This window comes from Lutra lutra, chromosome 11 (genome assembly GCF_902655055.1).
Source record: "Lutra lutra chromosome 11, mLutLut1.2, whole genome shotgun sequence".
In the NCBI taxonomy this organism is placed as follows: Eukaryota; Metazoa; Chordata; class Mammalia; order Carnivora; family Mustelidae; genus Lutra; species Lutra lutra.
The window spans coordinates 32,368,265-32,389,062 of record NC_062288.1 but is presented as its reverse complement, the minus strand read 5'-3'; the positions used below and the strand labels follow the sequence as shown (position 1 = coordinate 32,389,062).

The window sequence follows — 20,798 nt, the reverse complement described above, 5'->3', positions numbered from 1 at the left end:
GCATTTGGCAAAATACACTTGTGTGTAACAGCTGCTTTTTTTTTTATTTTAAAAATGTTTACATATGTACAATTGTCCTTGTATGCGGATATAAATATGAAAAGTAAAAAAACAAAACAAAAAATAAAGGTACATGTTTAGAGTTAGCACATGGGATATTGGCCTCTCAAAGCTTTTAAAGTCCTGTAGACAAATCCTAGATGCCTTAGCCCTGCATGCTAGTTTCTATTATGGGATGTTGCTTCCTTAAATGTGGAAATTGCAATAAACAGAAGCTTCATGCACATAGCATTGCTGTCTACAATGAGGATGTGCTTCAGAATGTCAGTTCTGAATCCACTATTGTCCCTTAGGAAACTTGCTACATTTGGGTCATGTGAGTTAATTTTGGTGATATTTCTACATATATCTGTCATGCAGATTATCCAGGAGCATACCAGTACCTTTACTGTTCCCATGTTATAGTGTAACATTTCAGTAGTTCTTCTCATGGTTCACTTAGATCCTAAGCCAATGACAAAAAGAAAATGGTCTCCTGATGTGAGACTCGGCTTCCTCTCCTCTGGGGCATCTCAGAGGGTCTTTGTATTGTCTGAAGAGCAGATAGATTTGCAGTGATTCCGTGAGGCTGGGTTTCTATAAAAGTTGAAGTAAACAGTTTTGATGTATCGCATGTAAACAGTGGATCTTAAATGGAGGTCTCCCATAGCTGCACAACAGAGAAAAGCAAAATTGCACATTGTGAAAGCAGGAAACAGGCGTATTCTGAGCTAAGGATGAAAAAGAGTTGGTGATTCCAGCCACACTTGCGCAGTTGTGGAAGCACACTTGTGTCAAGTTGAATAAAGGGATATAATAAACCTTCCAAGTTTTAACTTTCTCTTTGCTCTAAACCTGTGTCTCAACCTTTTTAGCAACCGCCACCTTTAAATACAAAACCCCTCACATCTTCATATAATGTTACTCAAGAATTTGAATAAATATTACATGACCAAAGAAATAATTTAGAGTATCAGTTTTTTAAACCATGCACGCACTTCTCTTCCCCAGGATAGAGCCTGCTAGCACCGTGGTTCTCAACCCAGCTTCACATTTCAATGATCTGGGGAGGTTTTAAAAATGCTACTGCCCAGAAAGCACACCAGACCAATTAAATCAGAGTCTTTCTGGGTGGGACTCTGGCATCAGCATAGTTTAAAAGCCCTTCGGACAATTCTCATGTGCAGCCCATACTGACAATACTGGCCTTGGGAAAGCGTGATTCCATCACTTCCACCACCACTCACCCAGAAATGCCTGCCGTGTGCCTATGACCTGGCCATCTGCTCCCCAAATCCATCGCTACCTTCTAGAAGACTGTCCTCTCTCAGCAGACCCATCAGAGTAGAATGATGCTTCCATAGCAAGATGCCCATTCAATGCCCTCGCCTCTTCCCTCACCTTGCCTCTGCCACCAGGTCTGTACCCTGGTCTTGTTCATATCTCATTTCTACAATGTTCAGTAATTGCTTTAGTGCATGGTAAACAACTTCGGCATGACCAAATATGAATGCAACTCTGTTCACCGGAGGACAGCCAATTAAAAAAAAAAAAAAAAAAAGGAAAACAATCAAGCTGATAAAATATTGTTTCCAGGCAAGAGGATTTGGGTGCACTTTTATAAACATGAACAAAGAAAGTCTAAGACCACTATGAATTAAGTTACATCCAAATTTCATTTTTACTGAAAATCTGGGGCATGTCATTGAATACCTAATGAGTTTCTGGGAAAGGAAAAGCAGAAACAGCTAAGTGACTATGTGGATGTCTCTATACAGGTTCCCTTAATGGGTTCTCTTCAATCTTCATGGCAATCTTGTTCTGAATACCCATTCTGGCTACTCCAGGACTGTGGCAGAGCTGCCTGTGTTCTCACGCTTTAGAGACCAAATTTCTCAACTGTAAGGACGTTTGTGTGTGAATGACCCCTGCCGGTGGAAACTAGTGAAAATGAATGGTTACACGGGGCGTCTGTGGGGTGTCTGAGGGAAAGAGGATCTGGGCTGATGCTCAGATGATGGTATGGAGTAGTAAAGGGTTCAGACTTCAGATTCGGTGAGCCCCGTGTTCTTACAAATGAATATAAAAATTAGTAAGTGACCACTTGCAGAAAGGGAAGCAAAGGGACAGCACTGGGGAACCAGAAGATCACCATTACCCAAGTGAGGAAAAAGGAGCAAAGAATGGCCAAGCCATCACTTTTAGGAACAGACACAACTGGCCATTTCTAGACGGCTGTAACAGAGGGGTTGCCCCTAAAAAGATCTGCTTGTTAGATTCTCTGCAGCCCACAACGACAGCCCAGAGACAGGGGCTGCCTACCCTGCAGGACTCTGCTACGTGATCCTTTGGACACCCCACGGTGCGTGGAACCATCTGACCTTTCACACAACTGTCCCAGGGAAGAGGCCATGGGCCAGCCACTTACTCTGGGAAGCCGACATTTTCATGGGCGTCCATGTGGGGACATTAATAACCTAGAGCCTGGCATGACACTGGCTAAGAGAATATCCCCAACTACATAAAGCAAAACAGCAATGTAGACAATTTATCAGAGGTAAAAAGTGGGGTGTTCTACTTTGACAACTCCCTGAGGAATGCCATCAGCCTTGGAAGTCATTACGACATACTCACAGCCTAACAACTGGATGCCTATTAACAATTCTGTTTTTTAAGACCAGAAAGCTGAGCACTGGGAATCAGAATTTTCTTCTTCCTGTCCATCTTTTACCATTACCCATTATTAACACGGGAAGGAAATTCTTCATGTAATTAACAAAACACTGACTGACTTTTAAAGTTTTTTTTGATTATAGTAATCCAATCTGCTTTTAACACGTCGTGTTTTCTTACTATGAGTCGATCAAGGTAAAATCTGAATGAGTTCTATTTCCCTTGAACCCCATTATTTAAGTTCAGGATCAAAGAGTCTCTGAAATATCTTTCCAAAACCAAAAATCCTAGGAACCCAAGACCCACTAGCAGATAAATCTGCCCAGGCTTTTATTTTTTTATTTTTTTAAAGATTTTGTTTATTTATTTGTCAGAGAGAGAGAGAGAGAGCAAGCACAGGCAGACAGAGTGGCAGGCAGAGGCAGAGGGAGAAGCAGGCTCCCTGCCGAGCAAGGAGCCCGATGCGGGACTCGATCCCAGGATGCTGGGATCATGACCTGAGCCGAAGGCAGCTGCTTAACCAACTGAGCCACTCAGGCGCCCTGCCCAGGCTTTTAAAGCTTTATTTTATTTTATTGCAAAATTATTTCCGAGAAGAACATTACACTGTAACTGACCACAACAGAGTTTAGATAGCAATAAAAGTAATTATTCTTTAGTTCTGTCTTTCACTTAAGCCTCTGAAGGCTGGTCTGTCTCTCTAAACTCGACTATATCTCAAATTTCACATAATGGAAGTGTTCTGGGAACAATGCAAGGCTGAGTAGATCCAAAATTAAATTATAAAAGAGGACTCAGTATTTAAAGAAACTTCTGGTACACCTGAAACTAATATAACACTGTGTATAATGTATGCCAGGTTACATTACTACATTACACTAATATAACACCTCAATACGAAAATAAAAAGGAACAGGTTCTTCTATGTGAAGACTCAATGACAAACTAAAAAAAAAAAAAGTAAGTAAATAAGTAAATAAAATTTCTGGTGAAGCATACTTTTATATAAATAATCAGCTCTTACGTGTTTTTAAATTTGGCTTTTTAAAATATAAAAGGTTGCTAAATTTTACCATACCTTTTGCCATATTTTTTTTAACATTATAGGTTTTCATATGTACCCAAATTCCTTGTATCCAAATTTCATCCTTGTATCCAAATTCCATTCCCATCTCTGAGACACTGGTCTAAGTTTCTGTCACAGTTTCTGATTTCTAAAGTCCTATTGGGTGTTATTGGCTAGTAAGAGGCCAGAGTAAGCAAATCAGACATGGAAATGAGGCTAGTTTAATCTCTGGTATTTCAGGTATATTAAAAAACTGATAAAGCAAAATACATTCTTTTTTTTTTTTTTAAAGATTTTATTTATTTATCTGACAGAGAGAGATCACAAGTAGACAGAAAGGCAGGCAGAGAGAGAGAGAGAGAGGGAAGCAGGCTCCCTGCTGAGCAGAGAGCCCGATGCGGGACTTGATCCCAGGACCCTGAGATCATGACCTGAGCCGAAGGCAGCGGCCTAACCCACTGAGCCACCCAGGCGCCCCAGCAAAATACATTCTGTTTCATTTATTTCAGACTGTAATATATTAGCTACAATGTATAATAAAAGATAGAAATATATAGCAATGAATGATTAAAACACACCAAATACCTCTAGCATTATCAATGCAGTAATTAAGCTCATTTGCAAATATAAATCTGAGCCCCCCAAATCTTCCATTTTTCAATGGAATCTTGAAAATCTTCCATTTTTTTTTTCCTTTTTTTAAAACAAAAAAAAGGGAAAAAATGGCTCTCCCTTTTAAACTATGAATTCGTGGGGCGCCTGGGTGGCTCAGTGGGTTAAAGCCTCTGCCTTCGGCTCAGGTCATGATCCCAGGGTCCTGGGATCCAGCCCCGCATCGGGCTCTCTGCTCAGCGGGGAGCCTGCTTCCTCCTCTCTCTCTCTCTCTGCCTGCCTCTCTGCCTACTTGTAATCTCTCTCTGTCAAATAAATAAATAAAATCTTTAAAAAAAAATAAAAAAATAAACTATGAATTCGTAAATAAATGGTAATAATCAAGGCTGTTAGCATACAGCAGTTTCCACGTACCCTGGCACTTTGTCGGTTCACTTTCTTCTCTTCATCAGGAAGTGGAGGCATTGGGTATGGGTATTTTCTGCTGGAGGCAATGGACCCAGTTGATGAAGACGGAGACTTGGCAGGAGACAGAGTCCTGAGACGTTGAGAACACATGACATAAATATTATGTGACTGCTTAGCATCTCTTTCAAATATGTGAAAAGCGGGTTCAGAACAAACCCTCTGATTCCTATTTTCACAGGCCACTACTACAAAGGTCTAACTACAGGGAGGTTCTCTGTCCTTCACAACACTGGAATGCTGGAATTTTATCTTCCTAAGGTCATAACTGCAATGGATTATTCAAATGTTAGCACACAGAATCAGACTCTTCAATTAGAAAGCCAATAATGACATTTCCTATGCAAATAGATAAAAAGCTAAAATGGAGAAGGGATAAAAATGATTCTAAGAGCTCATAATGGTAAATTAAGCGTACGACATATTAATATTCTGCCTTATTTTTACCACTTAATGTAAAAAAGTTTTAGTACGGTAATTCCAATTATATTTTTAAGATCTGAAAATATAATACAATTGATACATTTATTAGTTGCTAAGTCACACACCAGTTCACACAAAACTCATGCATTCAGAGGCAAGTGTGTTAGTTGTGAAAGAACAAAGGCAAATACAGGGGGGGTTTAATAATAAATTAGTAAACATGCAAGCAGTAAGGAGTGCAGAGTTCCAGCCAAACAAAGAATCTGATGAGAACATACAAAAATGGTCTGATTAGTCCCTACAATCAGTATTTCTGTAGAGGGGAGGATTCTGTGCCATCTAAGTAGATCTTGATAATGCATGTAGGGTCCAACGGTCCTGTCAATAAGGCGGCTACACCTTATTGACTGGAATGTTACTGAAACTAATACAAAACACAACAAAACCCCTCCCTATTTAGGTAACCTCTCCATCATGAAGGCATCCCGTATGAATATATGGGTAAGCTGTGTATTACGCTGTTCTTGTTTGATTCTGCACGTGTAGTGGCAATATTTGTGAGGAGGCTGAGCTCATGGGAAGAGCCCACATCTGTTATCTTGTCCTTGAAGTGAAAAACAAACAAACAAAACAAAACAAAACAAAAAAGCACGAGTTTTTTTTTCACTCACACCGTATCAATGGGAAATAGGTGTGTTCATTTCGGTGGTACCTACTCATTCACAAATGTTACCACTACACATCTGTGACTGCTTCATTCCTGGGGCAAGGTGGCTAGGAGTCACAGAGCGGAAGTGGTTACTTCCTGCAGGGGTCCTTATTGCCAGGGTGTGGAGCTCATCCGCTGGGAGTGTGGCAGCAGGGGGGCGGGGAGGGCGCGCTGGGCAGGGGCAGAGCTACCGCACTGCATGCAACAGCTTCAAGAGGTCTCTTTTTCCCCCTTTATTTTAAATTTTGGCTCCCATCCATATGTTATGTTTTGCTCTAGTTCTCCTGTGGTTTTCACCCAACTAAAGCTAAGGTTGAAAAATACTTTTTCCTACAAGCCCTGAGATCCAAGCGAACGTTCTTGCTCAATTTTAAGACTCAGGAGTGGCTGAATTGGCTTTTAATCTGTAACTCTTAACACTTCCTCTATTTTTGGAAAATGTCTAGGACCACTTCTTAGCGTGGACTGTTAGACTATTACAGATACTTGACTTCTCTGGTGATGAGGCTCTCACTACAGAGCCAATGGGTAAAACTAATAAGTACTTCAGATCCTCCATGGGACTATTAAAGCAGCAGACTACTGCAGGTTTTTCTACTCAGAAATTAAGGATGTTTTTAACTTTAAGGAAACATTTCCAATATGACTATGACCCTTGGGAAACAAACTCAGTTTGTGTAGAATGAGGATAAACTTTTGTATTTAGATTTAAATACATCTTTCTAAAACAAGGGATAGTAATTAAGATTTTTAGCCTCATCATTAGTGGTTAAGACGTCCAAGTTCAGGAAAGCTAGTCAGGTACACTAACAAAGAACTAAATCTTGTTTACTTTAGGGGATCATGCAAAATGAGTCTTCTTTTTAATTTGCTACAGTGTGTAGACACGCCAGCCATTCATCTGGCCAGGAGTCCAAATGACCAGTTCTGCACACGTACCAGGCCATTCCAATGAGAGGTGCTGAGTCTGGTCTTTCCTCCAAATATTTTCGCATGGCTAAATCCAGTGAATGAAAACAAAAGCAGGAGATATTCTCCTGACACCCCCCACCCCAAGAAATTTGCACGTATACTATTGTCTCATATGAATACACCAGTTAGCTGACACTTTGGACTGAGCCTGAGGGGAAGAGAAAGCAGGCGGGATGGTTTTAGTAGGGGCGAGGGGCAACCTGTCCTGGAGGTTGGGTGGTGTGTGACAGCATAAACAGGGATTATCTCGAGGGGATGTTCAGCCTGAGAATGGGAGTCAGAATAAAGGCAGAGAACAAGGTAAGGTAATCAGTTCAGGGAAATAGAAACAAACTAAAATTTGGTCACAAATGTCTCAGAGTTATTTCTTCAAAAGTGTCTTCGGGCTCTTTCCTGACCCTGGCTACTTGCCTGCTAGTTCCGAACTGGGTTTCATTGAAAGCCAGGCACTGGCCCAGCTCATTCACTCAGAGAGTAATCCTTGAACAAATGTGAACCATTGCCATTACAGCACTTAGAAAAACCATAATAAGCATAGTGGGTGCCATTTAAGGTCACACAAGGAAGGTGTGCCTGTGGGCCAATGGACTGTGGTCTATCCTGGGGGCTACAAGAGCCTTGCTGGGTTTGCCTTTTGGAGACATGCCTAGAAGGCCAAGCTCAGCTCTGTTCTGACCCCAGAAGTGGCTGAAACCAGGCCAGTCACACTTCAGAGGCACAGGTCCCCCTTCCTCACCTATCTGGGTTCAGGTGCCTAATCCAGAAGGATTTATAAAGTGTCCTAGGATAGGATTTAAGTAGTCCATATCCACTCCGCTATTCTCAAGTAATTACAGTGAAGTAGAAAGGAATAGGGGCGCCTGGGTGGCTCAGTGGGTTAAAACCTCTGCCTTCGGCTCAGGTCATGATCTCAGGGTCCTGGGATGGAGCCCCGAGTCGGGCTCTCTGCTCAGCGGGGAACCTGCTTCCCTTCCTCTCTCTTTCCGCCTGCTTCTCTGCCTACTTGTGATCTCTGTCAAATAAATAAAATCTTAAAAAAAAAAAAAAATTTAAAAAAAGGAACAGATTTTGGAGTCCAGAGCCAAGCTGGTAATGCCGGTTCTGACACTTACTAGCTGTGCCACCCTGAGTTACTCTGTGTGCCTCAGCTTCCTCCATCCATAGAATAGGAATAAGAATGCCTACATCTGGGGCGCCTGGGTGGCTCAGTGGTTAAAGCCTCTGCCTTTGGCTCAGGTCATGATCCCAGGGTCCTGGGATCGAGTCCTGCATTGGGCTCTCGGCTCGGCAGGGAGCCTGCCTCCTCCTCCTCTCTCTCCTCTGCCTGCCTCTCTGCCTACTTGTGATCTGTCAAATAAATTAAAAAAAAAAAAAAAAAGAATGCCTACATCTCACAAGGTGGTGAGAAATAAAGGTACGTAGAAGGCACTCAATCCAGGACAGCTATTATTCATTGCTTTTTAGGGTAACTACATTTTCCATAAGGTCATGGAAGTGGGACTCAACAACCTGATGAAGAGAAGAATCAAATGCCTAATACTCAAGAGGACGTTGAGTCCTGAGCTTGTGATGCACTGTCACCAACTGCCCCCAAGACTGAGGTGTCGGGACATAAGGCTCTTGCCCTGCTTGATGTACGTATAAGCTAGCAATCATTCAAGCAACCACTGTCCGATCCAGAATGGGTAAGGGAGCACAGCGGAGGCACTATGATCAGTCCAAACCTTTCGGCATTCGCTTTGCTCTTCAGAGTGAGGCGGATATAATATTTTAAATGCTGGGCTATACTTTGGCCCAGACTGCTACAGTCACTAAGTCCTCACTGCATTCTGATAAGGAGGCCCCAAACCCCACACCATATGGACGATTAATAAAATGGCCTTTGCCCTCACTGGTGGTTTTGGCGGGAGAGGTAATCCTGAACAACCTGGCGGCTGATGAAGCAGGTCTGAGCTGTAGCAGACGACTGTCAAAGCATAAGCCAAGGTGTGGAGACCCTTTGGGCCTCCTGTGTAAGGACCGGCTTGGATGAAGGGGCAGATGAAATTCTGTTGTGTGAGAATCACTGTGATAAAAGCTCTGGGGTATCTTAATGATTCACAACTTTCACCGAAACTGTGTGTCGGTTTTCAAGTCTCACCCACATCATCACCCTGATTAATCCTAAAAGGACAGTTACTAGAATACTGTCTAGGCTTTAAATACAAAGGTGGACTGGAATAATTCATTCTTACGTGACTACCCACTGTGGGAACAGACATCTCATATTAAAAAAGAGGAGATAAAGGAACCCTCTAAAATTGCCCTTATGGCTTTGCACGTGCAACCGGGGGTGCTAAAGCATTTCCCCATCCAAATTGCGTTTAGTCATGCAGCTTCTGGGCAGACCTGGGTGCTGATTTTAAGAAATGTGAACTCTTCTCTGGGAGCCACACGAACTACTCAGCTGACCCAGGGGAGGCAAAACAACTCTTCCGGGGTACCATTTCACAAATCATTGGTGCAGAAAGATGTTAATTCCACTGAGGTATAAAAGCCCTTGCCCCTATGGGGCCCAAAGTCATCCTGTTTTGGTTCGATGGCTGATCCAAATTACAATCTGCCCACAAGCCTGAGGAAGGTAGATAGGAAAAACAGGACTGCGGGTGAGCCAAGATTCCAAATAACATTCAAAATAATCTTACCTGTCTTCCTGACGTTGGCCATCTTGAGAGCTACAGGTGAGGGTGGGATGTTTGCATGTGAGTGTATGTGTATGAGGCTCAGTGTGGGGAAGTGACAGAAGCAGAGAACAGGGCAGGAGGGAAAGAAAGATGGGGTATAGAAGCAGGATATATTGTTGTGAGCAGGCAGGGTTATGCTTTCCTTGGGGCATATGCAAATGTATGGATCAAATTAAGATGCGAGTAGGTCTAATCATTTTCTCAAACTATACATGTCTGAACTACATGGTACACTGGAAGAGAAAGTCCACCTTAGATGGGTGCCGAGAGTCAAGTACGTACGCATATTTTGGTATCTGTGAAATGCTGACCCGAGTCATGGCCAAAAGTAATCTGAAAGCCTACTCTGTTCAGAAGAGGTTGTAACACAGTCCGTATTTCTTCGTTACCTTAGCTGTCCACAAAGCGGTCTTAAATAAACTGGACATTTACCTCCAGGAAATCACTTTGATATTACAAAGAGTAAAAAAATGCCATTAAGAGCTCTTGGAAATTTTCTCTGACCTCTGAAGTCAGACTGAGCTACAGTGGACTGAGTCAATTCTAGAGTGTCTAAAATGTAAGGATACTCGGTCTGCTCTTCTGTGAATCAAGAACATGTTTTTCTATCTGCTTCCTGCTCTGCGTGTAGTGTGAGACAACAACCGTGTTCCTAGCTAAAAAGTTCCTCGGATGTTTTGTTGAGAATCAGTGAAACACTTCTCAGCACAGCCCTTGTTTGGAGGCGAATCTTGTACCGAATGAATAAAAACCCACACTCATCTGACCCCTCCTGTGGTCAAGGTTTCCTTGGTCGTCTTAAGTTCCATTAAATCACTGTTTTTACTCCAAGTAAAATTCTGCTATATTTCATTTGGTTTCTTTTCATGTTTTCCCTTAAGTTTTAGTATGCACTATGCACTCTTAAGGCAGGAAGTAGGAAAAATGCACTATAAAACTGCTAATTTCTAGAAATTAAATTGTTCAGGTTAATAGTGCTTCTTTATTAGTGGAAAGTATGTTTCATGCCCATAGAACACTACATAGCATAAAATGAAGAGAAAGCTACTAAAAAGCTCAAGATGGTGATGGGGGCATGCACTAAATGGTAAGTAACCCTTTCAAATGGCTTCATTTGAAACATTCAGAAAAGAACTAGACTTGCTCACGAAGCCAGAAACAGAGATCAAAAGGCAGCAAATAAACAAGGACCCTTTCCACCTATGGGAACTTGTATTTGGGAGATACAAGATAGAGAGCCAGTCACACTACAGTATTTGTATGTGCTGGGAGAGTTTGAAAAGGATATAAAATTAATTTATAAAATACCTAAAGTATGGTCCTTCAGTGTTTTTATTCACATCTTCTACCCACTTAGCTACATTATAGTCTCTTTTGAACCATGGGTTTAAATACCTGCAGAAAGCAATGGAAGGAACAAAGAAAGCAGAACAAGATAGAAAATCTGAAAATACACAGCACAAGCTTAGCAAGGATGTTCTTCACCCTCCAAATGCAAGTCACTATGGCAAATAAACCAGGATGGATGCTGGGGGTTATGCGGCAGTCCGTACAGTGACATGAGAATCAACTCAGCTGCAACAAGGCTCGAGGCATTCGAGAATGTATTCAACATTTCAGGGAAAGCCTTGCCAGTGGTTTCCCCAAGGGAATCAGAAGCTGTCTTCCAATCACAGTACTGTCAGAGATCCCATTCACCCACCTCCAAAGTGGCTTTTTCCAGGCCACCTCTCATTTGGTTCCTTGGTTTTCAAATGATAACGATGCTTTTTGAGAATATTCAGATGGCTGCAATTCCAACCTGGTGTTTGGGTATATAACACCCCAAGAACAATTAAAAGGAGAATGTTCTCTTTCCAATATGAAAAAAAAAAAATATATATATATATATATATGTATATATATATATACATATATATATATATAAGACTTTACATGGCTTCTGTCTCACTCCAGATAGCAGGCCCTAAACTGGAGTTCACAAAAAAGGTGCTCCAGTTGGCTCTATAAAGAGCAGAAAGGGTCCTGCTCTTCTGGTCCCGGAGCCCTCACACATATTAAGTGTGGGCCAAAAAGGCCTCCAGGATCTTCAGGTTGGGCTCAGCAGTTTAGCTGTAGCTGCAATATTCCTTCTTCCTCCTATGCACTCCAGACTAACGTAATCATGTTTCCATTAAAAAATGGACCTCAGAAGTTGCCTTCTGAATGTCTGGTCCTGAATTATGTGAGTAACTGCCAGAGGATACGAATGACCTTCATTAGCATTTCCCTGATGGATCTGGCAAAGTCTCCATTGGAATTACTGCGCAAAAGAAAATTTAAAAGATGGTAAATTGGGAGTGCAAGTTGTTGGTTTTTGTTTTTTGTTTTTTCCCCAGAGTTTCCTTTGGTTTGAACCCAGGGAGCCAAGCAAAAACACATCCCCTTTCAGAATGTGCTCTTGTAAAATAAACATAGATTCAACAAATCCAGTGTTGGAACAATTTGGAGATTTTACTGAATTTTCTCTTTTAAAAAGTAACTTCTAGAGACACTATAGATAACGAAGATACAAGCTCTATCAAACTTTCCAAGTTATTCGGAAAGAAATCAGGGGAAAGATAGAATACACTATTCGTTTGGGGTTAAACTTTGCTTCTTTCCACTGTATTTGGTTTTAGTTTGTAAATACATTTAAATCATGACCACATTTTCAGTTATAGAAACAAAATTAGGTTACTTTTTCCATAGCCCTTTTCCTCCTTTTTAACTATGACCAGTGAAGTTCCCTCCTAAGAGAAGGGTTTGGTTGCTTTTTAAGTCGGTAAGACCATTTTTGCTAAGACAGTGTCCCCTGCCTCAGGAACAACTCACACTAGTTTTGCCTTTAGCCACAATCATTGCCAACTTGCACTTTTCACAGAGATAGCCAGTTAAAACTTGCATAAAAATTTCCACTGAGACTTTGAACAAAAAGAAAAAGTCAAAAAGCAAGTGCAGCCACAGATGAAGGCTAGTGAATGCTCTGGCCTGGGGAACACCGGAGAAAAAGCCCATGCAGCTGTTATCAGGTGAAACATAGCCACACAGCAAACTGAGTCACCCACAGGCAGCTTCCAGGAGGAGATGGGGGTTCCTTTCACTGACAATCTGAGAAGCTCAAAGGGCTGACGCCATGGCTGTTCTATGAAACCTACAGCCGCATGGCTTGGCTTGCATGTGATGGACCTTTCCCTCCATTTCAGGGAACATCTCAGAAGGCTGTGATCATTTCACTAGAGGTCACTGAAGAGAGCTCTCAATGGCTGTTCCTTCCGGGGCTCTGCCCGTGAAAGTGTCTTCACAGCGAGCATCCTAGCATCTCTAGATGGTGGCGGCGGAAGTGATGGGATTTTATCAAACTGCTGTAAACCTGCCTATGTGGCTTGACTTGGCTTGTAGCGCAACATGCAAAAAAAATGCATTAGACAGGGGAGGAGAGCTCTTTGTGTTCTCCAGGATGGAAAGGCAGAGGAAAATTAGCTGGTGCTGGCTGGACCAGGACCATGTCCAAGCAGACGCTGGGGGTCAGTCAAAGATCAAATGACCCTGTTCTCAGCCAAGGAAGGGACTAGGAGGGAGATTAAGTGGCAGCCCAGAATGAAGGGGCAGGTGGAGACTGACCTGTGATCCAGACTCCCTGTCTGGGGGCTGTCAGAGCCCCCGAGGCTTATACCTTGGGATGGGACTGTCTGGGCGAGGGAGTGCCCAGGCTCAGGTGCTTGGGGCTCCCTCCTGTAAAAACACAATATATAATACAAAGTCTAAGCCAAAACCCTTTTCACATCATGTATAACAGTGAGGAAGATGAGTGGAAAAACAATACAATAAACAAGGACATTATATGTTGTTAATTAGCCAAGTATGCATTTGTGGTGAGTGTTTTAATTCATGTCCTGATGTTTCATCATCCTTTGGGATGATGGGTACTAAAGGGGATGCTGAAATCATAGACTCAGATGATACCTTTTAATCTAAAAAATAAAAAAGATATGTCTGTCTGTGGTCATTCTGTTCCTCTTATAGTCCCACAAATTATAATGTTATATCAGAAGCAAAAGGGATTATTTAGCCAATATGGAAAGCATAAAAAAAGACTGTCAACATACCTCCTGATATGTTATGTATTAGGATTCTTTTCAAGGAAAAAAAAAAATAAGTATATAGTGCCCATATAATAAGGTATGTGAGAATAGTGGCCAACCTCACAGACTTGGTTCCATTTAATTAACATGAGTCATGTAACCCACATCTGCAAAGCCTGAAAAATCTGAGGGAATCCTTAATACTTCTTACTCACAAAGATGATTCCACTATGACATCTTATTAAATAATACAGTGTTATCTCACAGGCAAGAGATTCCTTGAGGGCTAGCTAGTATTGTAATTTTTATCATGATATGAGTGGGAGTTTTACAGAAAAGTTTTAAAAAGTAAGTGACCATGCTAGAAAATACTATATGAATCTTGCTAAACACCAAGTGCTATTTGGGTCAATACACAGCTTTAATATAATGTTGGTTTATTTTCATTCAAGAGTTTTCAAAGCCTTATTCTAGGAAATGCTGTTAAAATGCTAACCAGTACACAAAGGAAGTTCTGAAGAATGTTCTGCAGTTTTATCTGTATTCTTGTGAGCAACTGAGATGAGCTGAGGTGCTCTTTACCAGGTGACCTCATGCAAAACAAATCAAACGACATTCCAAGAGTTTATCCACAATGAGCCCTAAAGCATCAAAGCGCTTTGGGAATGTATAAGATAAACTCTAACAGATTAGTCATTTATGATGGAGTTCTATGATGTCATTCTGGACCATGCAAGGGTATCACTGAAACCTATCTATTGCTTCTAAAAATAAAGTATCCTCTAGCAAACTTTTGACAAGCCACTTACAAGACAATACCATCAGCAGGAGGGTCCAAATTTCAGGGCACTGTTTTTATTCCTGGACTGAAAAAGGCAGGGTATATGATGGAAAAGCTAACATAAGTTTCTACAAGCAGTTAACAAACACCTAATTCAGATTTTTTTTTAAGTATTAAGGATGAAGAGGCAACAGTGATCCTGAAAACAATAACTAGCACTGCAGTGAGAAAGAAGTTTAAAAAAAAAAAAAAAGGTTTAGATAGGTCAAAAAAGTGTGGTTAATTAAAACCTGGTGGCAAGGTCCAGAAGGATAATGAGGGTGTGTTTGATTCCTTAACGTGAGATAAAGGTTTGAGGAAGCTTGGTCTTGTTGTACTTTCTTAAGTGAAGAAACAACAAACCAAAAAAAAGTGCATGGTGTTTACCTCATTAGAAATAACTTTAAATGGAATTTCTGATCCCTCCCCCTCCCTCTCCTCAGCTTAAAAAAAAAAAAATGTGTGGCTATCATTTAAAACAGATAGTGTTGCATTTAGTGACAATGATTCCGTTAAAGAGCAAGTTTTGGTAAGTGCCCTTTTAAATGTCCTTAGAAGGAAGATTTAAAAGGGAATCCGTATTCCATTAGTCTGAGAGAATGCTTAGATTGCAGCCATGAAGCCCTCCGAGCGGTGGTTTCACACTGTGAGCAGTCTCATGCTCTAGGACGGTGGGAATTGTCCCCGGATGCTTCTAGGCTGTGTGAATATTGGGAAGAGGAAAGGTGACCCCTCTGAAATGGCTGGACCCCGGGTGATGAGAAGAAAGGAATGTTATCAAAATTCCCTTCAAAAGGAACCAAGACACCACATGGCAGGTTACTGGAGGAAAAAGCCTGCAGCGAGAGTGGGAACCCCCGCTATCAGTGAATATTGGTTTGGGCACAGTTGCGGAGATGCCTATGTAAAAGAGAAAAGCCATGGTTAATTTTAAAACCGCAAAAAAAGAATTAAAAAAAGACAAAACCAAGACCAGAGGCATGGTTTACAGTTCTTTGATGATCTCGTTAATTAACTCTGCACACTAATTGCATAGGACCTTGGAACGCCTTTTTCCATTAGAGGTTTAGACTTACTCAGTTGAATTAGACCGAGGTCTAAATCTTTTGCCTCTGATTTTCTTTCTGTTGCCTCCCAGGTTACCTGAAAAAGACGGTTTACAGCTAGATTTGAATATAAATAAACAATTGTCCTATGTGTAATCACAGGGTATTTCAAGTGGTGTAATTCACAGCCAGCCCTTCCCAGAACACAGGACTGTATAGCACTGTACAGCCTTCTCTCACCCTGGTCCTACTGAATCCCATCATTTAAAATCCAAGAAAAAAGGAAGAAATCATAATAAATGCCCTCTTCTCTGTTGGGAGAAGTACAGAGCGTACATAAAAGACAAATCTTTACAACCAAGAACCACAAAACAGAATCTGGGTCCTGCAAACAGATGCACTAGCATCTCAGAATGCTGTCCTATACCTTGCCAAGAATTACTTCGAGGTCGTCCGTTTTCACAGATGTCTGAAATATGTTTTGTGTCCGGAATCCTTTCACTCCAAGAATGAGAAAGCCCATTTGACCTGAAATGGAAAATGTGTATATACTGTTCAAAAATATAATCAAGTGACGTTAGTTTCAAAATCAGTAAGCAAAATTTCTAAGCATTACTACGCATTAAATAAATCAAGAAAGAAAAAAATCTGAAATGAAAGAATGAAGAGAACATGAACGTCTTCATGAAGAAGGCAGAATTACACAACATTCAACTTAAGAAAAGTCAAATACAATGGAACCCCATTACAATAGTTTACAATGGAAAAGTATCAGCATACCATGCAAGCCAATTACATTCCCAACAACCACGGACAGCAAATTCACTTCATGGTTCAGTTATATTACCCAAGCAGAAGAGTTATAATGGGGTCCCACTATAGATGTTTCTTAATTGTAAAGCAATGGTTTTCATTCAAATATTATGAGAACATGGACTTCCAAGAGATTTCGTTAAGATCTGTTCAATTGAAACTGCTCAACCTTCATCAAAATAATATTTAGGTTTTCTTAAACAATAAAACTATTTTCTGAGAAATGGCATTTTCTCCACAAATACCTCCCCCTGCCCCCACCAAATGTAGTACTCTTAGTTAATTGCCCAATAACCGAACTGAATCAAATGTTTATCATGGAAATGTCTCTCACAAAGCCCATGTACCATTAAGCCTGTACGCTATGTGTATCCTACCATCTTAAATAGTTTACGAGAAGCAAAACTTACACACCTACCTGTACCACATAAGAAAAAATATTTTGACAAACTACATGTATTTAGAAGAAGTCACATAATTTGATACCATTTTTAACTAATTAAAAGTCATAACCCACTCTTCTAGTATCTGGGAATTATTCTAATCAGTATCTTAAGCTCTTCTTGAGGTGCTTTAGAAAATAGCACTATATTTAAAATCTTTTCGACACATTCCAGTTAATTGCTAATAATATCTACTCTAAAAGGAGCTTTCTATTGATGAATGAAAATAAATGGAACTCAGCACAGTTATTACACATTAATTCCCCAGATTAGGAGTTTTACAACATAATTTTCTGATTAAAGAATGAATCCTATTTTGTCCAGGAGGACAACAGAAATTCTGCTGGAATCCACTGATTTCTCTACCTCTTGACCAAGAAAATATTTATATATGGAATTTAGATAAACCTTATTCTCTTAGCCAAAAAAAAACCCCAATAAAAAGAATAAAAATTTTTTTAACATTCTTCTATAGATCTGTACTCCTTGAACAAAAACTAGTATTTTTATTTTTGCTCTATGCTATGTTAATCCAAGTAAAAACAATCCTTCATGCTTAAGACAGTTCCACATAAAGAAGAGTTCCCAGATCTACTGATTCTTTCTTTCCTTTGTGATTGCTTACAGAGTGAGATCCATTGCAGAATTTTTACAGATGATTCACTCTATATAGAATTCCAGAAGAGATTACGTTTCTTCTGAGTAAACTAGAAATTCCCCTCCAGTCTCCAAAGTGCCTATTGTGCCCAAAGCCATGTACTATGCTACCAAATCTTTTTTTTCTATACGTTATCCCCCTTAACCAATTTTAAAGAAACTCTTCCACAGGAACATCTTAGCGTTCTTCAATGTGAATGTAGGCCTCATTTCCTAAAACATTCCAACTATTTATTTCTTCTACCAGTTTATTTTATTAAGTGATTATAAAGCATGCAGAATTTTAACTGGTCTTATACACCTTAAGATCCTGGAGCAAGAATATAACATCAAAGTTTAAGATATATAAATAATGTATTAACCCCACTTATCCTATTATAAAACCCAGGCAAATACTAAATATACTTAATTTGGCAACTGAGCTCTAAATGAGAAAGTCTAGAAATAATCATTCCAGGAATAAAAGGCAAAATCATAATATTCAAATATATGATTCACAGAGAAGCGATCTTTTTTTCACAACAAGCTTAGCTTTGGTATATTTAAAATTTAAAAATATTCAACGCGGTATTTATAGTACCAATTTAACAACTGCTTTACTGAAGCATGACAGTAACCTTTTTCTTTGACTACCCAACATGACATAAAGCTCACCATTTAAAATATTATAAAACACTATGTATTGTTTCTTAAGCCATATAAGAGCAAAATTGAAAAACCCTAGGATTTCTCTGTAGATTTAGGATTGTTATCCGTTTAGTTTAGTTTTGGTTCAATTTCTGGCCTGATTTGCTTAACAAGTGGTTCTGAGCATATGGCATTTGGAAGCACAGTAATCAAAGAACAAAGGATACTATTTTTTAACATTCAAGAAAGAAGGAAGAAGTAATCAAACCTGCTGCAAAATAATGAAATGTTCTGACTAATGGAATAATGTGTGATGGAACAGGTAGAAATCTGAAAATGCGACAGAAAAGCAGACCTCTTCTTAGAACTAGATGCTGAGTTTGTGCTGACTCCGGGAGCAATGTCGCTATAAAAAGAGTCACCATCTCCAGGCTTTTTTACATAATCTCCCTGGGGTAACTGTCTAAGGCATAATAAACATTTCAGAGTCAGAAAACAAGACACACACATGAACACAGACATATACAAATATTACTTTAGGAAAAAGGAGGTAGGGATAATGATCTACATGAATCAAATCTATAACAACACGTAAGATTATTAATAAATGTGACAAGTTACAGTCATTCTAACTGTAGAGGTCAAAAATGCAATCACTGAAGTCTATACAGTCTGGATGAATAAAGCCTTGCTTCAGGGGAAAAATATGGAAAGATGAGGTTTCTCTGTTGTAACTTTATTATACTTGGAGATGTTGACCGAAGTTGTTGTCTTTGAAAAAAAAAAAAAAATGGTGCTAAAGGAAACATGTTGGGACAGAGAGTCCTTGCCCTAGGTAAGGCATAGTTTTTTTCACTGGGGCCAATAAACTATTCATGATTTCTAAACATTATACAATGTAACCTTAAGACCAATGAAGTCTTAAAATAACTGAGTGATTTCTAAGCCATTTTCTATAATTTAATCCAAATAAATTCTTATTAGCGTAATCTGTTCAATCTGGAGCCTCACTGTTCATTTAGGAGAAATAGGAAGAAACTGAAAGAGATTCCAACACCAATCAAAAATGTAATTCTACAGCTGCACAATAGAATATGTAAAAGGAGATAATTCTGCAAGAGGAAGAAGGGGTTGAAAAATAAATGAATTCTTGTTGAGACTATAGGGGGAGATACTTATAGGTAGTTGGTGGGTGACCTCGTTTCTCTATTCTCCACTGTAAAGGGACCACAACAAAGGAAGATCTGTTTAATCTGAACTGCTATGGACCCTGCTTGCTCTGATTTTGAATTAACTAAGATTGGAACAGATTTTTATTACTTTTCTTAAGGGAGAAGGGTAGAAAACTCTAGAATGGACCACCTAGTCAGCCTCAAGAGCTAATGTGATCATCTGCCAATGGCTGGCCTCCAAACAGTCACCTGCATCCAAAATTTGATTCAGTTCCATTTGGTACCATTGTGGGAGGCGCTGGATTAACAGTATAACAGAGTTATAGTTCAGTAGGTCTCCAACAAAGGCCAAATTTGCCAACTCCTTTTTCTACTTGGTTTTCCTGTTTACCTTGGTTACTTGCTGATGCTAAGTTCTATCTTAAAAAATGCCACTTCCAGATGTTTGCTTTCTTGTACCAATTCCTATTCTGTTTGAAATCTCGACAACACTTGGTCATTCGTTCTTCTGAATGACTTGAATAGCTCTCTCATATTATTTCAATCCTATATACTCACACATTTCCACAAATCTAAAAAAATTTTCAACCCCTAGGAAGCACAGATATTAACTTGTGTGATCCTCCCCTTTGAAGCAAGTCAAAGTTCTTATTAGATTTGTAAGACTAATTTTACCTAGAACTCTGTGATACATGTTCTTGCAAAACATTTTTAACGTTTTAAGTGGCTTCAGCTCATAACTATAATTTTTTTCTTTTTCACAGTAGATTATGAAACATTAATTTTCTACAAAAAAAAATAATACAATTTCCCCATACTCACAGTGTTAATAATACAGGACAAATGATACATATTGTTATGCAAGAGATCTTTAATCTCTGGAATCACATTTTCTGCCTTGTCTCCTATGAGTAAAATGTTCTGTCATGGTTGAAAAAAAAATGATCTCAAGAAACTCAGAGTTCTGTATGTCACCTCAGGGTGGAATATTTCCTTTTGGATCATATTAATATTTATAAATGAATGACAGAGAATATCCCATCAACATCAATTTCCAACAATAATCTTTATGGCTAACAAATCCTTTTTCTCATCATTACCTTTAGTTATACTCTGTATAAGCTGATAAGATATGCCTCACTAAATTCAAATAAAATAAAGACAAATTCCAACTACATTTGACCATTAATCTATCGCCCAAATTATCTTTTCATTACATGGTTCTGGCATTCAGGAATTTACCAAGAGCTCCCTTGGCTGATGCTGCAGGCTTAAATGGACAACCTCTCATGACAGATGGGCCTAGTTTTGTTGTTGGTTTGGTTTTTTTAAAGTCTCCCCATTTTACCACTCCTTCAGTGTAATTTCTCTGCAGTGCATGGTCACCTTTCACACAATGAACAAAAATTCTAAACACCAAATATATCATAAACTG

General features: G+C 39.7%; 1 protein-coding gene across 13 annotated transcripts in view; it reads right to left on the bottom strand.

Annotated features, from left to right (window-relative positions):
- Positions 1-523: 523 nt before the first annotated feature.
- ADAM22 (ADAM metallopeptidase domain 22) overlaps positions 524-20,798 on the bottom strand; it is a 222,468-nt gene continuing 202,193 nt past the window's right edge. For 3 of the 13 annotated variants that reach the window (XM_047694254.1, XM_047694256.1, XM_047694258.1), the window contains 5 exons: positions 16,079-16,179; positions 15,682-15,748; positions 13,325-13,435; positions 4,805-4,928; positions 524-709 (listed from right to left, as the gene is read on the bottom strand). In XM_047694254.1, the coding sequence (XP_047550210.1) occupies positions 689-709; positions 4,805-4,928; positions 13,325-13,435; positions 15,682-15,748; positions 16,079-16,179 (424 nt within the window). In that variant the 3' untranslated portion in view covers positions 524-688. Of the gene's footprint in view, positions 710-4,804; positions 4,929-10,990; positions 11,078-13,324; positions 13,436-15,681; positions 15,749-16,078; positions 16,180-18,546; positions 18,655-20,798 lie in introns of all 13 variants that reach the window. The other 10 variants (XM_047694260.1, XM_047694261.1, XM_047694262.1 and 7 more) reach the window with 5 other exon arrangements.